The sequence below is a fragment of the Narcine bancroftii genome, chromosome 7 (genome assembly GCF_036971445.1).
Source record: "Narcine bancroftii isolate sNarBan1 chromosome 7, sNarBan1.hap1, whole genome shotgun sequence".
Classification (NCBI taxonomy): Eukaryota; Metazoa; Chordata; class Chondrichthyes; order Torpediniformes; family Narcinidae; genus Narcine; species Narcine bancroftii.
In genome coordinates, this window is record NC_091475.1 from 767,236 (window position 1) to 791,184 (window position 23,949).

Here is a 23,949-nt window from a genome sequence, read left to right on the forward strand (position 1 = left end):
TCAGGAGACATCTTTAATATTGTACCAGTTTCATCTGAAGTCCGAGAAAGATGTTGTAGCCTTCAGAGGTCCTGTTTTGGTGTTATCTTTATCATGGGAGATGCACAAAATCAATGGCAATGAAGAAGAGCCACTTCACTGTCTCCTTGTCCATTTGTAACTTCATTTAACCCTTGCCTGAGTTTGTGAAATCATTGTATGAAATACAGATTCTGAAACCTCCATGCAAGAGTGGGGGATTTATTGAAAATCATTCGTATGAAGATACATTTCTCTGAAAACAGATCTACAAAGAATTTGTGAAGTTGAGAACTTTCGAACAGCAGTTTTAAAGACTGAGTTTCAACACAAAACATTTCTGAGATTGAATTTTAAAATCATCTCTTCAGAATTATGCCTTAACTGTAATGGTTTGGGTTATGCCACACATGCACACACAGTGGGGTTGAGTTAAAGTAGGATTTTATATTATTTTTCGTTATTAATAAAAATTATTGATTTGAAGATACCATTGTCTTAGAAAATTTCTATTTCTGCTTGTCTTGATCATACAGACTGAGACTTTTCTACTGTGGGGAGCATAGAAGGCTAAGGGGAAAACGTAGAATTTTATAAAATCATGAAAAGCATAGATAAATAGTCATATATTTCCCTACTGTGGGGGGCTGGGGGGGCAGGAAAGGCTAAAACTAGAGGGCATAGATTTAAGGTGAGAGGGGAAAGGTTTGAGAGACCAAAGATGCACCACCTTCACACAAGATGTCAAAGGAAGTACACAGATAGCAATACAGTGGAATTTAGGAAATACACAGATAGCAATACAGTGGAATTTAGGCAAATCAGACTAGCTTAGTCTGCATAGACAAGTTCATGGAAAAGGGCCTGTTTCTATGCTGTATAACTATACAACCCTGTGTTAGCATTTGCTTTCAGATGATTTTGGATTCAAGGCTTATTCAAGAGACTTTGAACCAACATATTAGCATGGTACTGAGAGAGGGCTACAGCATTAATTGTATTCTCTTTGGTATGAGAGATCAAAACAAGATCATCTGCCCATCAGGTCCAAGTAAAATGCGGTTGAATGGAAGTGAATTCTGCTCAGTCTTGTAGCTGATGTACATCTCTCAATCAATATAATTTATCTGATTGTTACAGTTCTTTAAGTGTTTTCTGTAAATTGCCTGCTGAATTTTTCTCCATAACAAGTGATCACATTTCAAAACTTCTAATGAGTTCTAATCGTTCTGAGTAATGAGGGCTTATGAAATGTGGTTTTTTGAAATGCATTCCAGACAGTGTTAACAAAGATGTCTTGCTACAGTTTCTTTTAAACTGTGCTAAGCAACAAATTTTTCATGCTTTCCCTAAGGTCGACCCATGTACCTGTTGGAGAGGATCAAATGCAGCACCTGGAATTGGCACAGGATATAGCCAGGATCTTCAATAACCAATATGGGTATTCTATTCCAATACCAAAAGCTATTCTAAGTGAGTAATAACTATGCGTGCTTCCTTTTGTGTGCAGAGAAATGAACAAGTAAAAATCCCAAACTTCTCAAAGGAATACTTCTTAGAAACTTGTTCCATTTAAAATGCAGAAACCAGTTTTCTCAAGCCAAGTTCCCATGAGTAGCGATATTGTATTGATTAGATAATCTATTTGGATGATATTGATTGAAAACAAATTCTGTTTAGGAGAACCAAATTCCCATGTTTTTTTTTAAATAATGCGATTTGAGGTGCATATATTCACCTGAAAAGGCAGGTGACTCCTCAGTTTAACTTCTCAAACTTGTTAAAGATTAGATTTTGAGAAGATCACAAGAATACAAGAGCAGAAGTCGGCCAATTGGCTTGTCGGAACTGTTCTGCCATTTAATGATGACGATCCCTAGCACTCAGCTGCACTCCCCAGCCTTCTCCCCGTAACCCTGACTAATCAAATACCTGTCAATTTCTGTCTTAAATATCAATGACCTTGCTTCCACTGCCGCCCCCTCCCCCCCCACCCCCCCCGATATCAAATACAACCTCTTCTCCGCTCTGTCCACCCTCCCATTCGCTCTCAACTTGTTAAAAAGCCCAAACCAAATACAACATGGCGGCCACCAAGGCCAGCTATCAGGAGACCTCCTTGTCGCCATTTATTTTTGATGCATGCAATGTAAAAGGTTGGCCACCTCTCCTGTAGTAAATCTTCTCTGAACCCTCTTCAAGGTGAGCACATCCTTTCTCAAATAAGGTTCCCAAACCAGTACACAGAGTGAGGTCTCACCAGCACCCTATACATACCTGTTCTTGTATGCTATTTCTCTAGAAATGAATGCCATATTGCTGACGCAACCTGGAGATTAACCTTCAGGGAATCCTGCACGAGGACTCAAGTCCCTTTGCACCTCAGAATTTTGAATTTTCTCCCAGTCTAAATAATAATCTGCCTGTCTATTTCTTGTCTGTCTGTCTATTTCCCAACATTGTATTTCATCTGCCATCTCTTTCCCTGTTCTCCTAATACTGCTAGAATGGGCAAGTAAGCTGATTTAGCAATAATGATTATTGCTCATGGGGGTTGGTAAAAGCCTGTGAGGTTGAACCCCCCCCCCCTCCTTTATGAAGTCCAAGCAAGCGTACAGAAAAAGCTGAAACCATTCTACATCTTGAAACGTTTAATGGGAAAGGAAATGATTTGATTCTACTGGTCACTCTTGAGCTGGAGGCAAAGCAAGATCAAATCTTTGTTGGACTAGCTTTGTATAACCTGTAGATTTCAGTGTTGAATAGTAGCTTGATATTTTAGTTTTGCTTTCCAAATAATTAGTTTCTTTTTATTTCTTCCTATTATTGCAGGTAAAACTAAAAAAATTAAATCGCTGAGAAACCCTGCCACAAAGATGTCAAAGTCAGACCCTGAAAGATTAGCGACAGTGTATATCACTGATTCGGCAGAGGATGTGTTATTGAAGTTCCGCAAAGCAGTAACAGACTTCACCTCTGAAGTGACATATGACCCAGAGACGCGACCAGGAGTATCAAATCTGGTAGCTGTGCACAGAGCAGTGACTGGACAGACTGTTGAGGAGGTTGTGGAACATAGCAAAGGACTGGACACTGCACGCTACAAAAATCTGGTGGCTGAGGCAGTCATTGAAAAATTTGCACCAATTAAGAATGAAATCGAAAGGCTTCAAGCGGAGCAAGGCTTCCTAGAACAAGTTTTGCATCGCGGAGCTGAAAAGGCGAAAGAGTTGGCTTGCCCGTTTTACCAGGAAATTCAAAAGTTGGTTGGCTTTAGCTAAGTCTTTGATATTCTTATAAACCACTGTCACATTGTGGTAAATGCTGTTGCAACTCTGGGTCTGGAGGAAGAATTGTGCTAAGCCCTTGATTAATTCACATCCCTTTTCTCTTTACCAGTTCCTTTTCTCTACATCTTCCGACTGGGGGCCATTAACCTGATGCTTTAACTCTGTTTCTCTCCCCCGCAGACTCTGATTCCACGTTGTCAGAGGACATACATGACATCATTTCCAGCCCTGAGATTCTTTCACCTATGGGTCACCTGTTAGTAATGCAAAAAAAACTATACACAACGTACACATGTCAACAGATAAAGAAATATAAACAACTGAACAATACAGAGGGGATAAAATCAATAAAGTATAAAAATAAGAATCCTTAAACAAGTCCCTGATTGAGTGTTCTTAGGAGTCTGGTGGTAGACGGGTAGCAGCTCTTCCTGAACCTGGTGGTGCCCTACCTGACTCTACATGACCTCCTGAGAATTTCCTGCATTTTTGTTTTTATTTCATCAATATTATGGCTGAAATATATTTGTTCTAACTTAAATGTTAATAAGATCTTAAACTACATTAAAACACAGACTTAAAAAGGGCTTTTCATTGTTTGAAAGGAAATTGTATTCAATGTTGTTATAACACTGGAGAATAAAATAACAATATTTAACATGTTATTCAAAGCCAAATGAGTTTCCAGAGCAAACAAAATGTATGCAACTAAATAATGTTGTACAGTGCCTGTTCCATTGAAATATTCGAACATACATTTAAACAAAAAATGTTTCATTTTGGTTGGATTTGATCACAACTTTTAAGAAAAAATTGCCCAGCATATGGTTAAAGTGTAACAATTTGAGTGTTTTGTGGTTGTTCCTGTGACTAGGAGCTGGTGTGGAGTGGAAGCTAGTACAAATGGAAAGAAACTTTATGCCATTGCATTATCCAGCTAACTGAAGACCAGCAGATGCTAAGGAACAAGCTGTATACCCATGGCAAGATCAGGAGTTGAATCTAAAGTAAGTGGGGGGTCAGAGGAGCAGCAATTTGGTCTAATCTGATACTGCCTTACCTGCTATCCAAACTTTTTTTTAATCCTGGATGCTGTTATTGTTTCTTGGATATGTTAATTTTGGTATATATAATTTCCTTTGCATAACTGATGGGTTAAATTTGATCTTTGGACAATGAGTACATCCAATCTAACAATTTTGATATAAGCCTCAATCACTTGGTATGTTGTAAAAATGGCTATGTTTCAAATAAAAATTATTAATATTTGGGCATGTAAACAATTGGACTACTGTAATTCTATAACATTTATATTTGGCCCAATATGCTCTTTGATATGAATCGAATAACTCTTGAAGACAAATAAAGTTGATCTTTCTTGCTTGAGTAAGTGTTGCTTTGCCCGCCTACATTTTGCTCAAACCTTGATGAAGGGGTGAAGCCTGAAACACTGGTTATATATCTTTATCTGTGCTGTTTAAAGTACCTGTACACTGTTTGACCTGCTGAGTTTCTTCACCATTGTGTTTTTACTTCAACCACTGTATCTGCAGACTTTAGTTTTACTAATAGGTGGGGCATGTTACATATAGAAATAATAAAAAGTGATTTCTCTTTTTTTAAAAAAACTTTATTTATTTGAAGAATCATTAATAGTAATACAAAATATATTCCATAAAGAAAATTTTATATAAGTATATATTTAAACAACAAACAAAAAAAATCAAGTCCCCACCCCCACCCCATCAGCCAATCTCTTAAGGAGAGCTAAAAATATATTCTTTGGCTTGGCTTCGCGGACGAAGATTTATGGAGGGGTAAAGTCCACGTCAGATGCAGGCTCGTTTGTGGCTGACAGAAACTTGGCTGACAAGTCCGATGTGGGACAGGCAGACACGGTTGCAGCGGTTGCAAGGGAAAATTGGTTGGTTGGGGTTGGGTGTTGGGTTTTTCCTCCTTTGTCTTTTGACAGTAAGGTGGGCTCTGCGGTCTTCTTCAAAGGAGGTTGCTGACCGCCGAACTGTGAGGCGCCAAGATGCACGGTTTGAGGCGATATCAGCCCACTGGCGGTGGTCAATGTGGCAGGCACCAAGAGCTTTCTTTAGGCAGTCCTTGTACCTCTTCTTTGGTGCACCTCTGTCTCGGTGGCCAGTGGAGAGCTCACCATAAAACACTATCTTGGGAAGGCGATGGTCCTCCATTCTGGAGACGTAACCTACCCAGCGCAGTTTGATCTTCAGCAGCGTGGATTCGATGCTGTCAGCCTCTGCCATCTCGAGTACTTCGACATTGGAGATTCTAAAGTATATAATAAATCAAAATATATCTAAATGCATATATTCCAAATATGGTAACCACTTTTTAACAAAAAAAGAATAATTGTCATGTAGATTATATGTAATTTTTTCCATAACAATACAAGCTTTCGATTCATTCTGCCATCGCATTATATTAATGACTGTATTATCTTTCCATGTACTTGCTACACATTTTCGAGCTACAGACAATGCTAAATATATAAATGCCATTTAAAATTTATCCAACCCTAATCCCCTTTCTTCTTCTTCTTTCTTCTTTGGCTTGAATCCCCTTTAAAGGAATCATATAACCATTAAAAAAATAGATGGATCTAATGGTAACTTAAAATTATATAATTTTTCCAAAATTAACTTAATTTCATCCCAGAATGGTTGTACATGCACACAAGACCAAACAGCATGTAAAAAAAAAAGGTTCCAGTACATACACCACATCTAAAACAAGAATCCGAATTACTGTCCCTCGTACTGTTCAGTCACTTGTTGTAATACCTCCCCAAACACTGAAGATAAATCTTCATAAAAAGTTTTATAAAATTCCACTGAAAACCCATCATCACATGGTGACTTCCCATTGGGCAACAAGTGATTTCTCAAAGTGAACTGGCAAAATTACTTTGGAAAATTCATCAAACTCTGTTCACTAGACATGGGAAATCATTTGATTGGTTTCAGGGCTTGAGAGAAATATAGATACATATCACTTCAAATTAGATTGTGATTAAAAATAATTTCCCACTTCAGATCAAGTGCAGATACAACCACTGATCTAGAAACCACATCTGATTGTGCAGATGGACAGCTTATACTATGTGAATTATTTTCCATGAATCATCTCTTGTGGAGCTTGTACCACAAGCACTTGGGATATATGTTTCTTGCAGCATGTACATGCTTGTATTTGAATAATAATAATAATTCACTTTTGTAAGCATTTTAAGTCTAAATCAATGGTTCTCAACTTACTTTTTCCACTCGCTAGTTACCACCTTAAGTCTTTCTTCTTTGGCTTGGCTTCGCGGACGAAGATTTATGGAGGGGGTAAAAGTCCACGTCAGCTGCAGGCTCGTTTGTGGCTGACCAGTCCGATGCGGGACAGGCAGACACGGTTGCAGCGGCTGCAGGGGAAAATTGGTGGGTTGGGGTTGGGTGTTGGGTTTTTCCTCCTTTGCCTTTTGTCAGTGAGGTGGGCACTGCGGTCTTCTTCAAAGGAGGTTGCTGCCCGCCAAACTGTGAGGCACCAAGATGCACGGTTTGAGGCGATATCAGCCCACTGGTGGTGGTCAATGTGGCAGGCACCAAGAGATTTCTTTAGGCAGTCCTTGTACTTTTTCTTTGGTGCACCTCTGTCACGGCGGCCAGTGGAGAGCTCGCCATATAACACGATCTTGGGAAGGCGATGGTCCTCCATTCTGGAGACGTGACCCATCCAGCGCAGCTGGATCTTCAGCAGCGTGGACTCGATGCTGTCGACCTCTGCCATCTCGAGTACTTCGACGTTAGGGATGAAAGCGCTCCAATGGATGTTGAGGATGGAGCGGAGACAACGCTGGTGGAAGCGTTCTAGGAGCCGTAGGTGGTGCCGGTAGAGGACCCATGATTCGGAGCCGAACAGGAGTGTGGGTATGACAACGGCTCTGTATACGCTTATCTTTGTGAGGTTTTTCAGTTGGTTGTTTTTCCAGACTCTTTTGTGTAGTCTTCCAAAGGCGCTATTTGCCTTGGCGAGTCTGTTGTCTATCTCATTGTCGATCCTTGCATCTGATGAAATGGTGCAGCCGAGATAGGTAAACTGGTTGACCGTTTTGAGTTTTGTGTGCCCGATGGAGATGTGGGGGGGCTGGTAGTCATGGTGGGGAGCTGGCTGATGGAGGACCTCAGTTTTCTTCAGGCTGACTTATAGTTAGTAAGGGATTACTTAAGGTGGTGTGTGAGTGGAAGGGGAAAAAAGGTTGAGAACCACTGGTCTAAATTGTTTTACTAATGATGTTGTTTCAATCTGCATTTTATTTATTACTTGAGTTTATAGATTGTTTTCTAATTAACCCCCACCACTCCCCAAATGTCAGAAACAAAGTGAGAATGCAGAATGCCAACCACCGGTTTTATTGATTTGGATTGTGTGCCTCCTCAAACACCACAAGTTTAGCATAAAGTGCTTATTCCTTAATCTTGTCTTTTGCACTTGACACAGACGTATGCCGTGGTAAGTGGTTACAGGAGTTTGTGAAGCTGCCCCTTTTTGTGATGTTACAACCAGTCCTTCGTCCAACGATATGATGTCTCTTCTATCATAAGAAATAAAGCCAGTTTGAGATTAGCTACGTTTTGCTTCCTTAGTGCAATTTATTAACTTTTATTTACTTCATCTGTGATCACTTTGGCTGGTGCAACATGTGCTTCTTACAGTTATATACCAATGAACAAATTGAACAGGGCTCATTGGAGGCGAGAGCAGTCTTGAGTAAGGAATGAACATTTTCATCCTCCATCATGATGGAACCCAACTATTTATTACAAAAAAATGTCTCCACTCATCTTCAGCCAAAATTGCCAAATGAAATAATTGTAATCAATGTCATTCTTTTAAAATCTTCAAATAAAAAATATATATCATTACTAACCAAATTGTTAAAGCTCTGGCTTTGTTTCTTGGGGGTGACTGTCTGGCTGGTTCTCTTTTCTTTATAATTCATTGTTTTTATTTACTTATTTTTCCATTCCCATTAAGTTGTTTGTGTGGATAGTTTACGTAGATATGAAATGCAAAAACACAGAAGGACTAGCTGTATCACCAATCTGCAATCCACTTCACTCAACAAAGGTTGGCCCCTGACACATTTGTGCTGTGGCTAAGCACCTGTGCTGTAGAATTAGCCACTTGCCTTGTCTTATTTTCCATTATTTAACTATGATCTAACCAACAACATGGAAAATGTTTGCCATTTCTCAAGGGTTTCCCAGTCTTCAGTTGTAATTACAGTGGGAGATTGAAGGAACCCCTGTAGAAATTCCAGATGTGCAATTCCAGGCCAAATTCAGTATATGTAGAAAAACTTCAAATACGCAGTTACTCTTCCAGCAAAAACTGACCTTTTCAAATCACTGCCAGTTGTTCCTCTAAGTTTTATTAAAAACTTGCCTCTGACATTGAACAGTTTTCAATAGCCAATGAAGGAAAATATATCTGTAAAAGAAATAATCAGATTTCATAAGAATTATGTTAACTTTTGCTCATGACAGCCACTCCCCTTTTTCCTTTGTTTTGTGATTATGGCACAAAATAGAATATAGTAGATTTTTGAAAGAGCAATGATGTGAAATCTCACTTGATCATCGTGAAGACTATATGTTTTTTTTAAAAAGTGTCTAGCCTCCTTTAAACCTCATTACTGGCATTCTGTGTTATGTGTGTAAACAAACATGTCTATCCCTTGGTCATGCACTGCTTTGATACTGAGAACAAGGCACTCATTTTATTCCATTGTTGAGCCCACATATGTCAGCTCACAGAAATGCTGGAGGAAGTCTGCAGTGTCCTTAGGAAGTAAAGACATATAATTATATGTTTTGGACCTGAGCCCTTCAAGGTATGAGTAAAACTCAGGCAGCTGCCTGAGTCCATATCTGACAAGTTGAAAATTGGGTGTAAGGTAATCTAATCAATGCCAATAGTCACTAGTAATTATTGTATTGTGAGATGTATTGCTTTGCAAGTGATTGGAATTAACCAATAAGTGGTGGGTGGGGGTGGTGGGGGGTTATTGTGCTTTTAATTGCTGGGGACCTGAATGCTGCATATAGTTCTGGTCTCTACTTGAAAAAAGGTACACTGGCTTTGGAGGTGGTGCAGCGATAGTTCACCAAGTTGATTCCAGAGATGAGAGGGTGAGTCTGTGAGGAAAGATTGAGTTGCCTGGGACTACACTCACTAAATTTCAGAAAAGTAAAAGAGGATCTTACAGAAACATCAAATAATGAAAAGGATATATACAGTAATACAAAGGCATGAATATTGTTTCTGCCGCTAGGTGAAACCAGAACTGGGGACATAGTCTCAAGATTCAGGGAAGTGGATTTAAGATGGAAATGAGGAGGAATCTGTGGAATTCTCTGCCCAAGGAACCAATAAAGGCTGTCTCATTCGGTGAGCAAGTGAGCTGGGCTTGTCGGGAGCCAGCTGGAGGTAAGTGCTTTGAAGGAGCAATTGAGGGTTAAACAGTAAAAGTGATTGGTGAGATACTAGGTAGGGACAAATAAAAGGAGGAATGGCCAGTGAGTGGGTAGCCCAATGTAGGAGTGGAGCTTTGAGGCTTTGGTGAGCCGAGGAAGAGCTTGCTCCCAGAGGGTTAAGGCCAGTAAGTTTCTTAAATAAATTTAATTAACTGCGGTATGTAATGGAGGCAGTTAGGATATTCCAGTGCTTCAGTTGTCTAATGTTGGAAGTCAGGGACAGCATGTTTGTTCCTGAGGACTACACCTGCAAAAGATGCATCCAGCTGCAGCTCCTGACAAACTGAGTTAGGGAACTGGAGCTGGATGAAATGTGGATTTTAAGGAAGGGAGAGGTAGTGATAGGAGTTTCAGGGAGACAGGGAACTAACTGGGGGACTGTCAGAAGATGCAGTAAGAGCAGAACACCCCTCTGGATGTTTTCCTCAATAAGTACTGTTTTAGTTACTGTTGGGGGAGGGGGGTGATCTACCTGGGACGTTGAGGCAGTTACATCTCTGGCACAGAGGCTGGCTCCCTGTCTCAGAAGGGAAGGGGGGAGAAGAGGAGAGCTATGGTAATTGGGGAGTCATTGGTTAGGAAAGCAGATAGGAGGTTTGGTGAACAAGATTCAGGTTCCTGGATAGTATGTGCTCTCCCAAGTGCAAGGTCATTTATAAAAATCACAAAGAGCAGGGGTCCCAGAACAGATCTTTACGGCACTCCACTAGTCATGGATCTCCAAGTAGAATACTTTCCTTCCACTACTCTCTTCTTTCATCTTACAAGCCAATTATTTTACCCACATGGCCAAGGTTCCACTGATCCTGTGCCTCAGGACTTTCTGGATGAGTTTCAAGTGCCAGGGTCAGGGATGTCTCTAATCAAGTTCATAGCATTCTGGAGGGGGAGGACAAGCAGCAAGATGTCATGGTCCAAGTGGGGACCAATAACATAGATAGGAGTAGGGATGAGGTCCTGAAGGGTGAACAGAGAGAGAGGGAGAAAGAATTTTTTTTAAAAAAGCAGGACCACAAGAGTGGTAATCTCAGGATTGGTGACTGTGCCTTGTGCCAGAGAAGGAAGGAACAGGAAGTTGTGGCAGATAAATGTGTGGCTGAAGAGTTAGTGCCAGAGGAAGAGGTTCAGATTTGTGTATCATTGGGATCTCTGCTGGGGAAGGTCTGACCTGTACAGGCTGCATCTGAACTGGAAAGGGACCAATATCCTGGGAGGCAGGTTTGCTAAGACTGTTGGGCCGGGGGATGGGAATTGGAATGTGAGGGCAGAGATTAGGGTAAAAGAACAAAAGCATCATGCTATGTGCTCTGAGTTGGTGAGAAAGGACAGGCAGGGGGCAAACCATAAAGAAAGCCAGTTAGAGGGTTTGAAATTTGTTTACTTTAAGGCTAAGAGTATTAGAAATAAAGGGGATGAACTTAGAGCTTGGATCAGTACATGGAACTACGATGTGGCCATTACAAAGTCTTGGCTGGAGGAAGGGCAGGATTGGCTGATACAGGTGCGGGGTTTGGGTGTTTTAAAAAGAATAGATGGGAATCAGAAAATGTGGGGAAGTAGCATTTACTGGTCAGGGACAGTACCTTGGCCATAAAAAGAGAGGAGGCTGGAGAGGAAATGTCCATTGAGTCGGTGCGCGTTGAAATATGAAGGGAACTATCACTGCTGGGAGTAGTCTATAGGCCCCAAATAGCCCTCAGAACAATGAGGAGCAGATTGCGGGCATATTCTGGAATTGTACAGGAAAGACAGGGTTGGAGTTATGGGTGATTTCAACTTATCTGATTGGCAGCTGGCAAGAGGGATAGATGGGACTGAATTTGTCAGGTGTGTAGAAGAAGGATTCTTGGCCCAGTATGTGGACCAGCTGACTTGAAGAGAGGTTACTTTGGATATGGTTCTGGGGAATGAACCTGGTTAGGTGGTGGACCTCTTGGTGAGGAGCATTTTGTTGAGAGTGACCACAACTTCCTTAGATTCAACATAGCTATAGGAAAGGATAAAAACAGTCAAACTGGGGAAGGGCTAATTATGAAGGGATGAGGCAGGGATTAGCGAAAATAAATTGGAAACAACAGTTTAAGGGTGAAAGCACAGAAGTAATGTAGAGGAAGTTGAGGGCCCACTTGAGCAGGGTTCAAGATAGGTTTGTCTCAATGGGACAAGGGAACCATGCTGACAAAGTAGATCAGACAACTAATAAGAGGAAGAAGGAAACAGAAGTATATGGTAGTCAGGAAGGAGTTTAAGAAAGGACTTGGGAGAGCTCAAAAGGGGGGCATGAGGTATTCTTGACATGTAGAATTCTATGCGTTTGTGAAGAACAGAAGGAAGATGAGAATGAACATGGGGCCACTAAAGGATAAGGGAGGCAACATGTGCCTGGAGGCAGAGGTGGTTGGGGAGGTATTAAATGAATAAGTTGCGTCAGTATTCACAAGAGAAAAAGATCTTGATCACATTGAGGTTGAAATTGAACAAGTTTGTGCACTGGACAATGTGGAGATTAAGGAAGTGGAAGTGTTGGATCTTAAAAATATCAAGATTGGTAACTCTCCGGGGCCAAATCCAACATACCCCAGGCTGCTGTGGGAAGTGAGAAGAAGAGATAGCTGGGGCAGTAGTCATGGTCTTTGAATCATTTTTGGCTGCAGGGGAGGTGCCGAAGGATTGGAGAATGGCAAATGTATTCGCCTTGTTTAAAAAAGGTAACAGGAAGAATTCTGGGAATTGTAGACCAGTGAGTCTTACGGCAGTGATGTGCAAACTATTGGAGAGGATTCTTAAGGATAGGATCTATGAGCATTTGGAGAAGTCCAGCCTACTCAAGGATAGTCAACCTGGCTTTGTGAAGGGAAGGTCATGCCTCACAGTCTAATTGAGTTTTTTGAGGTCACAAAATAAATTAATGAGGGTAGGGTGGTCGATGTGGTCTACATGGATTTTAGACAAGGTTCCCCACGCGAAACTCATCCAGAAAGTCCTGAGGCACAGCATCAGTGGAACCTTGGCCATGTGGGTAAAAAAATTGGCTTGTAGGATGAAAACAGAGTAGTAGTGGAAGGAAAGTATTCTGCTTGGAGATCAGTGACAAGTGGAGTGCTGTAAAGATCTGTTCTGGGACCCCTGCTCTTTGTGATTTTTATAAATGACCTAGATGAAGAAACAGAAGGATGGGTCAGTAAGTTTTGATGATACGAAGGTTTGAGAAGTTGTGGATGGAGCTGAAGGTTGCCGAAGGTTACAAGAGGATATAGGCAGGATGTAGAGTTGGGCAGAAAAGTGGCAGCTGGAGTTCAATCCAGATAAGTGTGAGTTGATGCAACCAGAAGGCTGAGTACAGGGTTAATGATCGATTACTTAAGAATGTGAATGAACAGAGGGTGCAAATCCATACATCCCTCAAGGTCACCGCACAGGTTGATAGGGTGGTTAAGAAGGCCTTTGGGATGCTGGGATTCATTAATAGAGGTATTGAGTCCAGGAATTGAGAGGTCATGTTACAGCTCTACAAATCTCTGGTAAGGTCATACTCGGAGAACGTGTTCAGTTCTGGTCACCTCATTACAGGAAGGAAGTGGAAGCTATGGAGAAAGTGCAGAGGAGATTTACCAGAATGTTGCCTGGACTGGGAAACAAGTCTTATGAGGCATGTTTTGCAGAGCTGGGATTTTTTTCTTTGGAGTGTAGAGGAGACTTGATAGAGATCTACAAGTTTATGAGAGGCATAGATAGGGTGGACGGCCAGCACCTGCTTCCGAGGCCAGGATCAGCAAATGCCGGAGGGCATCTGTACAAATTTAAGGGAGGGAAGTTTAGGGAAGACATCAGGGTTTTTTTTTTACACAGAGTTGTGGGAGCCTGGAATGCCTTGCCAGGGGATGGTGGTGGAGGCTGGAACATTGGTTGGGGGGGGGCAGTTAAAGACTCTTAGACACATGGATGAAAGAAAAATAGAGGTTTATGGGGTAGGGAGGGTTTAGTACTTTTTCTTGGAAAAATATATGGGTTGACACAACATTGAGGGCCTGTACTGTGCTGTATTGTTCTACGTTCTATTAAATATATTTAAAATAGATCTTTGGTGTGAGAATTAAGGATTATGGAGAAAGTTAGGTAGGTAGAGCTGAAACCATGGCCAAATCAACTATAATTTTATTAAATGGCAGAGTAGAACTTTTGCTTCTATTTCTTATGTTCTTGTGCTTCTGGTCCAATAGAACCTTCCTGAACAATTATCCATAGCAAAATCAGGAGCAGGGCTTTGCCAAAGATCAGTGTTTGCATTTGATATCTCACAACACCTCATGGCTTCTGCATTTTCTACTGTCCCAAACAATAAGGAAATTACATGGAGGAAGCAAAGTTTCTGGCAGATAGTTTCATTGGTAAAGGGATGCTCCAGAGAAGACTGATTTGGGCTGAGGATGCATTGGGCCATAAACAGAGCCACAGCCTCCTCTCACTGCTCACCTAACCAGGCTCTAAAAGTCAGTAACTGCCTATTATAAGATACAATCGTAACAGTTGAACCCTAACGTGTGCCTCTGTCACAAGAAACCTGTTGCTGCACTTGGACCATCTTAGGTGTAATATCCATTGTGTTATTCATCTGATTTGATGAAAATGGAGCTGGAGATTTCTAATGGTTTCCTAGATCTTTTCTTCACTCATTGACAAGGTGTTGGCATTGTTGGTGAAGTCAACGGTTAGTTTTCATTCCTAGTTGCCATTATAGGACCGGGTCTTTTTGGATAACATTGTAGAAGCAACCACATGACTGAAATTACATGCAAGCCAGACCTGGAAAGGACAGCAGATTTTTACAACATCCAACAATTTTATTGTCACCATGTCTGAAAATAGCTTTTGGTCTCAGTTGATGGCAGCAGTGAGAACAGAGCGTGTGCTGGGTGGTGTGGATCCTTGATAACAGCTGTTGGTCTCTGACGGCAGTGTTCCCTGTCGATGCTCTTGATGGTGGGAAGTGTTTTGCTGTGATGTTCTGGTTTGTATTCACTACCTGATGCAGGGATTTATGCTCAGGGGTATTGGTGTCCCCATATCAAACAATGCTGCAGCATCCGGTCAGCACACTTTCCACCACACATCTGAAGAAATTTGCTAGTATTTCAGATGTCGTACCAAACCTCCACAAACTCCTGAGGAAATGGGACGTCCCATGCTTTCTTCACGGTGTGTGTTGTGCTGAGATGGTGACTCCCAAGAACATAAATTTGCACATCCTCTCCACCTCTGATCTCCCAACGATCACTGGATCGTACACCTCTGGTTTCCCCTTCCTTGAGTCAACAATCAACTCCTTGGTTTTGGGGATCTAGAGTGCGAGCTTGTTTTTGGTGCACCATTCAGCCAAGTTTTCAATCTCCAAAATCGATGCTGACTCATTGGACCTTTTTAGGCAATCCACTACTATGGTAACGTCAGCAGAATTGTAGAGGGTGTTATACCTCGCCACACAGTTGTAGGTGGAAAGTGAGTAGGGCAGGGGGGCTTATGGTACTCCAGTACTGATGGAAATTGTGCAGATGTTCTTACTGATCCTCAATGATTGTGGTCTGGAGGTGAGGAAATCCATTGACACAGTTCTGTGTTGAATCCCAGGTCTTGGAGTTTCCTGGTCAATTTTGAGAGGATTAGAGTGTTAAACACTGAATTGTAGTCGAGAAAGGAACATCCTTTGTGCTCTCCAGGTGTACCCAGACCTTTGAGTCGAGCCAATGAGATGGTATCCACCCTAGATTTGTTGCTACATAGGCGAACTGGAAGGTATCCATGTCGCTGCTCAGACAGGAGCTGATTTGCTTCAACACCAACCTTTCCAAACACTTCATCCCTGCTGATGGAAGTGCCTCTGGTCGATATCTTAATGAGCTGGATTTAAGATCATTTTGGAATTTTCCTTTTGAATCTGGAGCTCTGTCCCCTGACTGCCTGGTCTTGTAATTTGTCCCAATGCTACCCTAAATAGCTGCCCTGTTTGGTAGTGCCACACCCTAGAAAGGAAGAACTCCGGACATGAAGAGGAGACAGAGGATGCTTCCTGGAAGCCGGTGGAACTGAGATGACAATCCGATCAGCCTGGCCTTGCAGAGCGGCTTCTGGGGGAACCAGTGACCTGTTGCCGCTTCCATTGAGCAGGTGAGTAGGTCAAAGGGTGGCGATGGGGGGATCGGCTGCTGTGCCGCCTGGAAGACACGGGGGAGCGAACAGAATTTTTCCGGTTGATGATCGAGGATTCATCTGACAATTTGGGCACAGGAGGCAGATGTTGATGGAGAAGGGTTTGCCAGATCGACCGTCTCGCCGACAGACAGGTGGGATGACTTGGGTCTCTTGCTCCCTGATGCCCGAGCTGCGCGGGACGTGGTCGGAGCCGATTTGCGCTGTCTGTCCGGAGTTTGCACGTTCTCCCCGTGTCTGCCTTGCTTTCCGCAGGACCGTTCGAAACGTACCGGGGCTTGGCGGCTCGTGGGCCGAATGGCCTGTTCCCGCGCTCTGTGCCGAACTGCGTGACGCTGTCCAGCCGGTAGAAGACACCACAGCGCGGTCGATGGACCCGAGGGGAAGGACTGCTCTGCGCAACTGGGGTCCAGGGTTCCCGGAGATCAATGAACCCTTTGAATTCGTACTCAGTCCTTGGGGCCAAATACGGCAGTTCCAGCTTGACTGGACAAAATAAACGCTCTTTCTGTGAACACGGACTGCAGCCCTATTTGACTGTCATTTATGGTCAGAGCGATATTGATCTTGATCAGTCAGTCATTCATGGTTTTCCCCTCTCACTTCCCTACTATCCGTCCTGAAACAGCAGCTCTGTTTTCTCTCCACAGACGCTGCCCGGCCAGCTGAGCATTTCCACTTCCACCCTGTTCATTCGCGGCGCCCTTCTCCCCCAGGAGCGCCAGCCTTGCTCTGCCCCTCTCGGTGCCCATCTGAGGAATCTTCGGCCTGAAGTCGTTGACTGTTTCTCTTTCCCCAGATGGGGACCGGCCCGAGAGTTTGGCCACATTTCCTATTTCAACTCGACTTGCGTGGCATTAATTTGGATTTTGACAGGATGTCCATGTCGTGATTCTGGTGAGATCTTCCAATCGGCCTTCAGAAATTGTTCGAAGAATTTTCCAAAAGATGGGATGAAATCGGATCCAGTTGTGATTCCAGCAATTAATTGTCCAAATGACGGCTCGCTGCCCCTGAATCACGAGAAACGCCCTCAGTATGTTTTAGATCCACGGAACCTCATCGCTCAAACTCGATCAATAAAACAAAAATGACCAAGTCGGAGCTCGCCGTCTGATAACAACCGCCTTTCATTGTAATGAGAACGCTAAAGAGACTGAGCAGTTCGGTGCCGCCAGAGAAGAGGCTTTCAATAAAAATTGCCCGCCGAAGTGCGCCGGTAATAGAAATGCAGTTGGAGATGTTGGAGTGATTTTAAAAGTTCGCCGTCATTTGCAGGTGTTTAAATCTAATAAGACAAGTCCAATAAAACTTGGAAATGTTTTCTTGATTGTATAAATTTCTCCGAATAAGATGTACACTCGCCTTTGATTTATTGTTGCACGCTTGGTCCCCTCATGACGGGTGGGAATCGGAGAGTCGAACTCGTTCTTGGCCATTCGTTGACACAGCACCGACCGACGAGGGCACGGCTCCCTTCACCTTTTTGAACGCAACTTTATAGTGATGCGATTCAGTCGGTCCCATTGATCGCGCGCGTTTCTCGCTGAATTCAATTAAAAAGCGCTGTCACTACGAAATGTAAGGTGCAATTCTTAAATAAGCAAATCCACAGCACCGCCAATAACTAGATGGGCAAAGGTAGATATTGGAATGGTTTGAGTTTGCAAAGCTTGTCTGCAGATTGTGTTCGTTCCTTTTATTGAGCTCAACCACTTCCAGATCTAGAACTAATAATGACCAAGGGGAGGTTCATTAGATTTCAAATAGGATCCGTTCAATTCACAAAGAATAACGTTAAACATGTTTGCGGAATTGATTTTTCATTACGTTTCGATCTTTTGTTGGATGTCTGGGTTTAATTTGAAATAAGTGAGATAAATATTGTTGAAGAAACAGAAATGGTTACAATTGTTACGTCTCCGGAGAACGCCTTTTGACCCACCGTGTCCAGAGCAGTCGACAAAGAGCTTCTGAGCCTCAGCCCGATTTGCAGCACTCGTTCGCTCGCCCCGCGGGTCCCAACTCGACAAGGCCGTGTTTAACTCGTTTACTGCTGGTGCAAACACGCAGCGGTTAAATTCTTTGATAATGTCCCCCCAATGTACAAGTCCCCGACTCCGATTTTGTAAAGTATAATTATTCCACAATTGTATAGCAATGCCCACCCTAACTCGTTATCCCACGGGATCGATGGAATGACAGTGAAGTTCCTGGTCACATCACTGGGGTTCAGACTGCCAGCCCGACCTCGCCCGAGATTAAAATAATTTCTGCAACAATCTGTAAAACAATGCTTTCACTTATAACGGAGACCTTTATTTAATACGGACAGAGTGGCTTCAGTAATGAGCAAGCGGAGTTCCAGACCCAAGCCGGAGAAACGCCACGCGCCGCACATGAATTCGGTTCCAGATCAACCTGGTAAAAGTGGAGCTGACGCCGGGTCGCTGTGACTGACACCATAAAAGAAATGGAATCAAAGCCTTTCAACTTGGTTTCATCTGTTTAACTCTCCCCCCACCCCATGCCATTGCTCCGCGATTTTCTCCGTTCTGTCCATCAACACAAGGAGAAATTCGATCAGTGGCTGAGGTTTCAACCGGCGGAGTGCAGCGAGATCCATTAACTGGCATCGGCAAGCACCAAACGCGATGCCGGCAAGAAATGCTTTTCTGGAACCATTCACGGGGCCAGAGAAAGTGGCCCCTTCGTGATTAGTTTAATCCAGCAAGTTGCATTGACAACAATGCGGCTTGAACATTTCATCTCCCTGTCAGTTATTGATGCGATTCCGTTGGGCTGCTCATTCTTAGTCATATTCGACAATTCTCTTCAGCAAACGCTGCAACCACGCACCACGGAGAAGAAATACTGGGGGAGTCATTCAATGGAGTGATCTGGCATCCTAAAAACAGGAAAGTGCCGCTCAATGTTTAAACCCAGCCTCATTCCCCTCGGCCTGGTAGAAGTGATACACACTCATTCCGTTTTTCTTTATTTTTCGGTCGATCGTATAAACATGACTCTTAATTGCCCGAGCTCTCCCGGGCCAACAGCCATCCTCCTTTCAGAGCCAAAATAAAGGTGAGCGGACTGGTTATTCGTTCGTGTATGGCCTACCTGGCCCTCCTGTCAATTGACTGTATTATGTGCCATATATCAGCGACGGCGTTTCCAGAAGAAACCGTTGCCTTTGAAGACGTTCTTGGGATTATTTTGGACACCAGGAAAACGTGGCTTCTCTCTTTCTGTGGCTTTCTTTATTTAGAACCAAGCAGAGTGAGGTGAAGATACCAAACACCCGATCGGATCGGTTAAGCACCGCGCGATCCTGCCTGTGTAGAAGGAGAGGCGTTTAATTGACAGTCTAGCAGAATTTCCAACCATCCCGAAGCCATAGGACTTTGCCTGGGGCTCAGCCACATGCCTAGTAATTGCCCCTGCGCGATTTACAAAGGCCTGGTGCTCGGAATCACCCCACGTCAATTCCGTGGTCTTAAGCGAAAAAGCTCCATTTCATAGCAAGTCTAAAATAGCCGACGGGTCAGACGTGACCCCAGTAAAGACTTTATTTCAATTATATTCACGACGACCTTTTGATTTCGCAATGTTCGTAACTTAAAATACATTTAGGAGACATGAATATGGAAAATATCCATGGATTATTCACCTGCAGAAAAGGTGACCTCTCGGAATCTCAGTTATCACTCTGTCCTCGATAACCAATAGATTCTAACCCAATGAGCATTTCACCTTATCGAGAAGAGCTGCGGGCACGAAAATATCAGCCGTGACTTAACGTGAATGTACTGGTCTAAATGAACGTGTTTGAAAAGTTCTAAACGATTAGCTCCGGAAAGAGGTGACCATCAATCTGTAGAAGAGCACTAAATGCTCGGGACACACAGATGTGGGGCATGGGTCGCCGCCAAACTTGCTCCAAGTCCTAATCTTAGATTCTAAAGAGATTCTGGAATTAATTAAATAGGGTAATTTGGTATTAGACCGTACTGAAAAAAAACAGCAGAATAGTTATTACATGGAGAAGGACGGGTGAATAAACATGTATCCCCCCCTACCCCCAATCGAAACTAAGGGCACATCGAAACGCAAACGCCAATATAAACAGCGTAAGGCATCGCGTCTCCGATCAGCTCCAGATCGTGATGTAATGAATGATCGAACTGTCCGAAACAACTTCAGTGATTAATGGATATAGATCCATCGCCAGCCATCGTTTTCCTAGATAATTACATCAACGCTTTATTCTCTGATCATTTATCGTACTTTCACAATAATCAATTCCACATTTCTTAGATCTTTGCTTTGGTTCTGAGGCCATTCATTTTGCCCCACGTTCTGACAATAATGTCAAATACGCCCAATTCGCTCTGTTTTTGTGTGCGAGATTTCACAGATCTTGAAAGATGTAAGGCTACAGTAATTTCTAAATCCTCTTTCAGTAATAATTCGTGCGAGTGGTGGGGGTGGGGGGGGGGGAGCAGGAGAAAACAATTCAGTTAAACTATTTATTCCCTTGTAAAATACACGCGAAGTGACAGGCACAAACCAGAATAAAATCAAATCTCAAGTCTATTGAAAGCACAGCTCTTCGGTTTCCGAGAGAAGATCGTGGCAACGCTGAACCCTGGAGTTCATCAATAAAATGCAAACCAAATGGGAACGTTAATTGTATTTTCCCATTATCTTCATATACTTGTTTATTATAAGATTGGCTGAAATGCGCTGTTGAATAAAATACTGAAGGTGGACAATTTCCATTCGGTTCACCTACCTTTTCCCCCCATATATTTTATTTAATGTTTTAATTTCCTTCGTTCTTGCTGACCGAGGGATGTCTTGGTCTAAACCTGTCATTTTTCACCGGGTAGGACGAGGGGGAAACTTTGAAATAGGAAGGGTAAAATCAATACTCTTACGGAAGAGGAAAAGAAAAATACAATCCTTAAAATATCGAGGTGGCTTGCACAAATTTGGAAGGGTCTAGACATCATAAAAGAGGAATGGCATCGGTTGGAGTGAGGTTACATCATCCGTGAACATACACGTAAGTGTCTACCAAACTCGCAAAGATATATGTCCTCGCTAAAACCATTTCTCACAATTCTTTAAATAACGGGTTTAAATATTTTAAAACTTTACTTGTGAGTGGAATCCGATTTTTTCTCCAATAAATGTTCAAAGAAAAATCTGATAAGAATACGGAATAATTAATACACTTTCAACTGATTTACGAATCCGTTTACAGCATCGCAAACGAACGAAGGTTCATATTCAACAGCAGGTCTTTAAAATGAATTTCGAAACCGATCTGAAAATCTTGCAAATGCATGGCATGTGTAATGGGTTGGGTTGGTGGGGGGGGGGGGGGGGGGGCTGGTGGAGAGAGTGGCTCTATGCCCAGAGCAGTAACCTGTCCCGGCATAGATTCTGAAAGAGTAATTATGTATTTACAAGATTTTTACTACTTTATTTCGTTCTTAATTCGCATCCGCGCCTTGCTAGCTGAACACCTTTTGACAAGGGTTAGCTGAAGAATTTATACTGTGAATGATTTGGTTTAAATCTCATATCCATTTCATTAGGGGCTGAACTCTGATGTATTTTAAGCAAGGCCATTGCTCGCACAAGTGACCCCGCAACCCCAAATCAAGTGGAATTCATTAATATATATAAACCCCAAAAGATAGAATAACGCGTTGACTGGCCAACGAATGTCATTTCTAATTTTTGGCACTGAAGAACAAATACGATCGATATGTTCGCTGATATTGTTTTATAATTTTCCCTTTGTATTTCATTTCTGTGACCAATATCCAACTCATCCAGAGCCGCCAAGTCAACCCAGCACGTTGTCAGCGCTCTTAGACGTGCGTAATACTGGGCCACCGAGAATAACGTAACGTTGGTTCTGTTTTATTTCTCGTTGTCTCCTGTTCGTCTTTCCGCTCCATTTCACAGTGGGAAAGAGAAGCGTTATGAAATGAACCTCTGAGAAGCAAGAAACGCCGACATAAGGCGCAGAAGAGGGCTGTTTCTTCAGAAGTTGCACTCGCAAGAATGTAGTTCCTAAGGTATTTATTGCCAACTCTCCTCAATGGCAGAAATGTAACAAAACGATTATTTCATGTGCGTCTAATTGAATTTCCAGCGCCAGCCAAGTCTGCCAGCAGCTGCCAAACAGTTAATCCGAAACATTTCAGCTCCATTTTAAAACATAGGCCGGGTGACGGGGAGCAGCGCTTCCCATTTAGTTGCCCAGAAACTTGAGGAAATTGTAATTCTCTAGTGGATAAATCGGACCTGTTTTCGGTCGCCGTGTACCCACCCAGGTGGAGACAAAATGTCCAACTTTACGGTTGTTTGTTTTGGAATTCCGCTGGCATTGGACCCAGGGTTGTCTTGGAAGTTGTGTCTGTCATTGGATCCTGTTTGTTAGCCGCAATTCTATTGGTCGGCGAAGTTTGACGGAGACTCAGACCTCTCCCCCTGCAGTAAAATGCAGCAGAAGTTTGCATCAATCAGCCTGGGGGGGGGGGGGGGGGGGGGGTAGATGACAGAGTAGAGGCAGAAAGTGGTCTAAATTCAATAACTCCTCTCCGTCAGTCAGCCGGCAACATGCTAACTGGGACTGTGAGAGATGTAACCAGCTCTGGACCTCTGTAACCCTTGTACCTACCAAGCGCTGAATCTGCAGCCATTATCTTGATCCTTCCTCATTTGGAAACTGCTACAGTGCGCGCTCAGCTTCTCATATTGGTGTCTTTGAAGGAAAGTTTACAGTTTGCTTGTTCTGGACGACACTTGTTCGGGCAATGAGTGACAGGAGGCGATCTGCAGCTGCCCTCAGTTCAAGGGCTCACGCCTTCTCTGTAGAAGCTCTGATCGGGACGAATAAAAAGCGAAAAATCCAAGAATGGGGCGAGAAGACCATGGAGCTCAGTGTGGAGAGTATAAGCGTGGACTCGGAGCTTGGCGACAACGTGGATTCCAGCCAGTGTATGGAGATCAACTCGGGTTAGTGTACGAATGAAAACAGACATCTTCAGCGGCGCTCTCCGTTCGTTAGCACTTCACAAAACAATCGTAGTTGTAGACGCAGAACGATCAATCGGGAGTACTCCTTTCTAATCCTTCCAAAATCTGTTTATTGTCCCAAACTCGTTTTGCAAACATCCCTCCCCCGTTTTCAGGGACATGGGTCCAGTTGGTTTTCTGCTTGAAAAATGAAATATTCCGTTTTGTTAAAAACAAACTCTACTGGCAGCTTCTGCTTTAAAACGTTAGTATCTGAGGCCATGCACGTGTTGCCCATTTTAATCTTCGGCCGCACTGTTTCGAGGCGGACAGCATCGGGCCACGATTGGTTTGGCCGTTTCGATTCTGCCGTTAGGTCGAGTCGGAGTTAAATGTAGATTAAAACTCGCACGTTTTCCCTGGCGCCTGAATTCTTACTAGTTTAAATGAGTTTTTCTTTTTTTACATTTGGGACAGGAATCTCGCTGTTTGCCACGGTCCAGGCTCGGTGTTCTGTTCTTGTTACTTCAGGTTGAAGAGCACCCTATTCTTTTCACGTGCCTAATATGAATATCATAAACCTCGCAATCGCCCGACCGAGTGATACCTGATGAGAACATTTCAATCATGGAACTCGCCGCCGTTCCACGTCAGGTTTTTGTCCAATCCGCAATGTAATGTCATGGTCCCAGGTCAATCACCAAAGTCCGCCCAACAAATACTTAGTCACTAAATCCCTTCTGAATCTACGCAAAAAGAAATAACCACCAGTTCCAACAAGATTAAACGGGACCCTATTTTATATAATGATGGAAGGGAAACTCCGCAGGCACCGGGGCAGTAAA

The 23,949-nt window shown here is 43.0% G+C and overlaps 2 protein-coding genes across 8 annotated transcripts in view; both read left to right on the top strand.

The window, feature by feature from the left end:
* The window catches only part of wars2 (tryptophanyl tRNA synthetase 2, mitochondrial), a 48,713-nt gene extending 43,777 nt beyond the window's left edge, over positions 1 to 4,936 (top strand). For 3 of the 4 annotated variants that reach the window (XM_069888398.1, XM_069888400.1, XM_069888401.1), the window contains 3 exons: positions 1,373 to 1,491; positions 2,851 to 3,280; positions 4,183 to 4,936. In XM_069888398.1, coding sequence (XP_069744499.1) covers positions 1,373 to 1,491; positions 2,851 to 3,280; positions 4,183 to 4,249 — 616 coding nt within the window. In that variant the 3' untranslated portion in view covers positions 4,250 to 4,936. Of the gene's footprint in view, positions 1 to 1,372; positions 1,492 to 2,850 lie in introns of all 4 variants that reach the window. The other variant, XM_069888399.1, reaches the window with a different exon arrangement.
* A 4,773-nt stretch (positions 4,937 to 9,709) lies between these two features.
* tbx15 (T-box transcription factor 15) overlaps positions 9,710 to 23,949 on the top strand; it is a 94,155-nt gene continuing 79,915 nt past the window's right edge. For 2 of the 4 annotated variants that reach the window (XM_069888396.1, XM_069888394.1), the window contains exon 1: positions 22,655 to 23,104. In XM_069888396.1, coding sequence (XP_069744497.1) covers positions 22,903 to 23,104 — 202 coding nt within the window. In that variant the 5' untranslated portion in view covers positions 22,655 to 22,902. Of the gene's footprint in view, positions 9,813 to 22,033; positions 22,162 to 22,654; positions 23,105 to 23,949 lie in introns of those variants that run through there. The other 2 variants (XM_069888395.1, XM_069888397.1) reach the window with 2 other exon arrangements.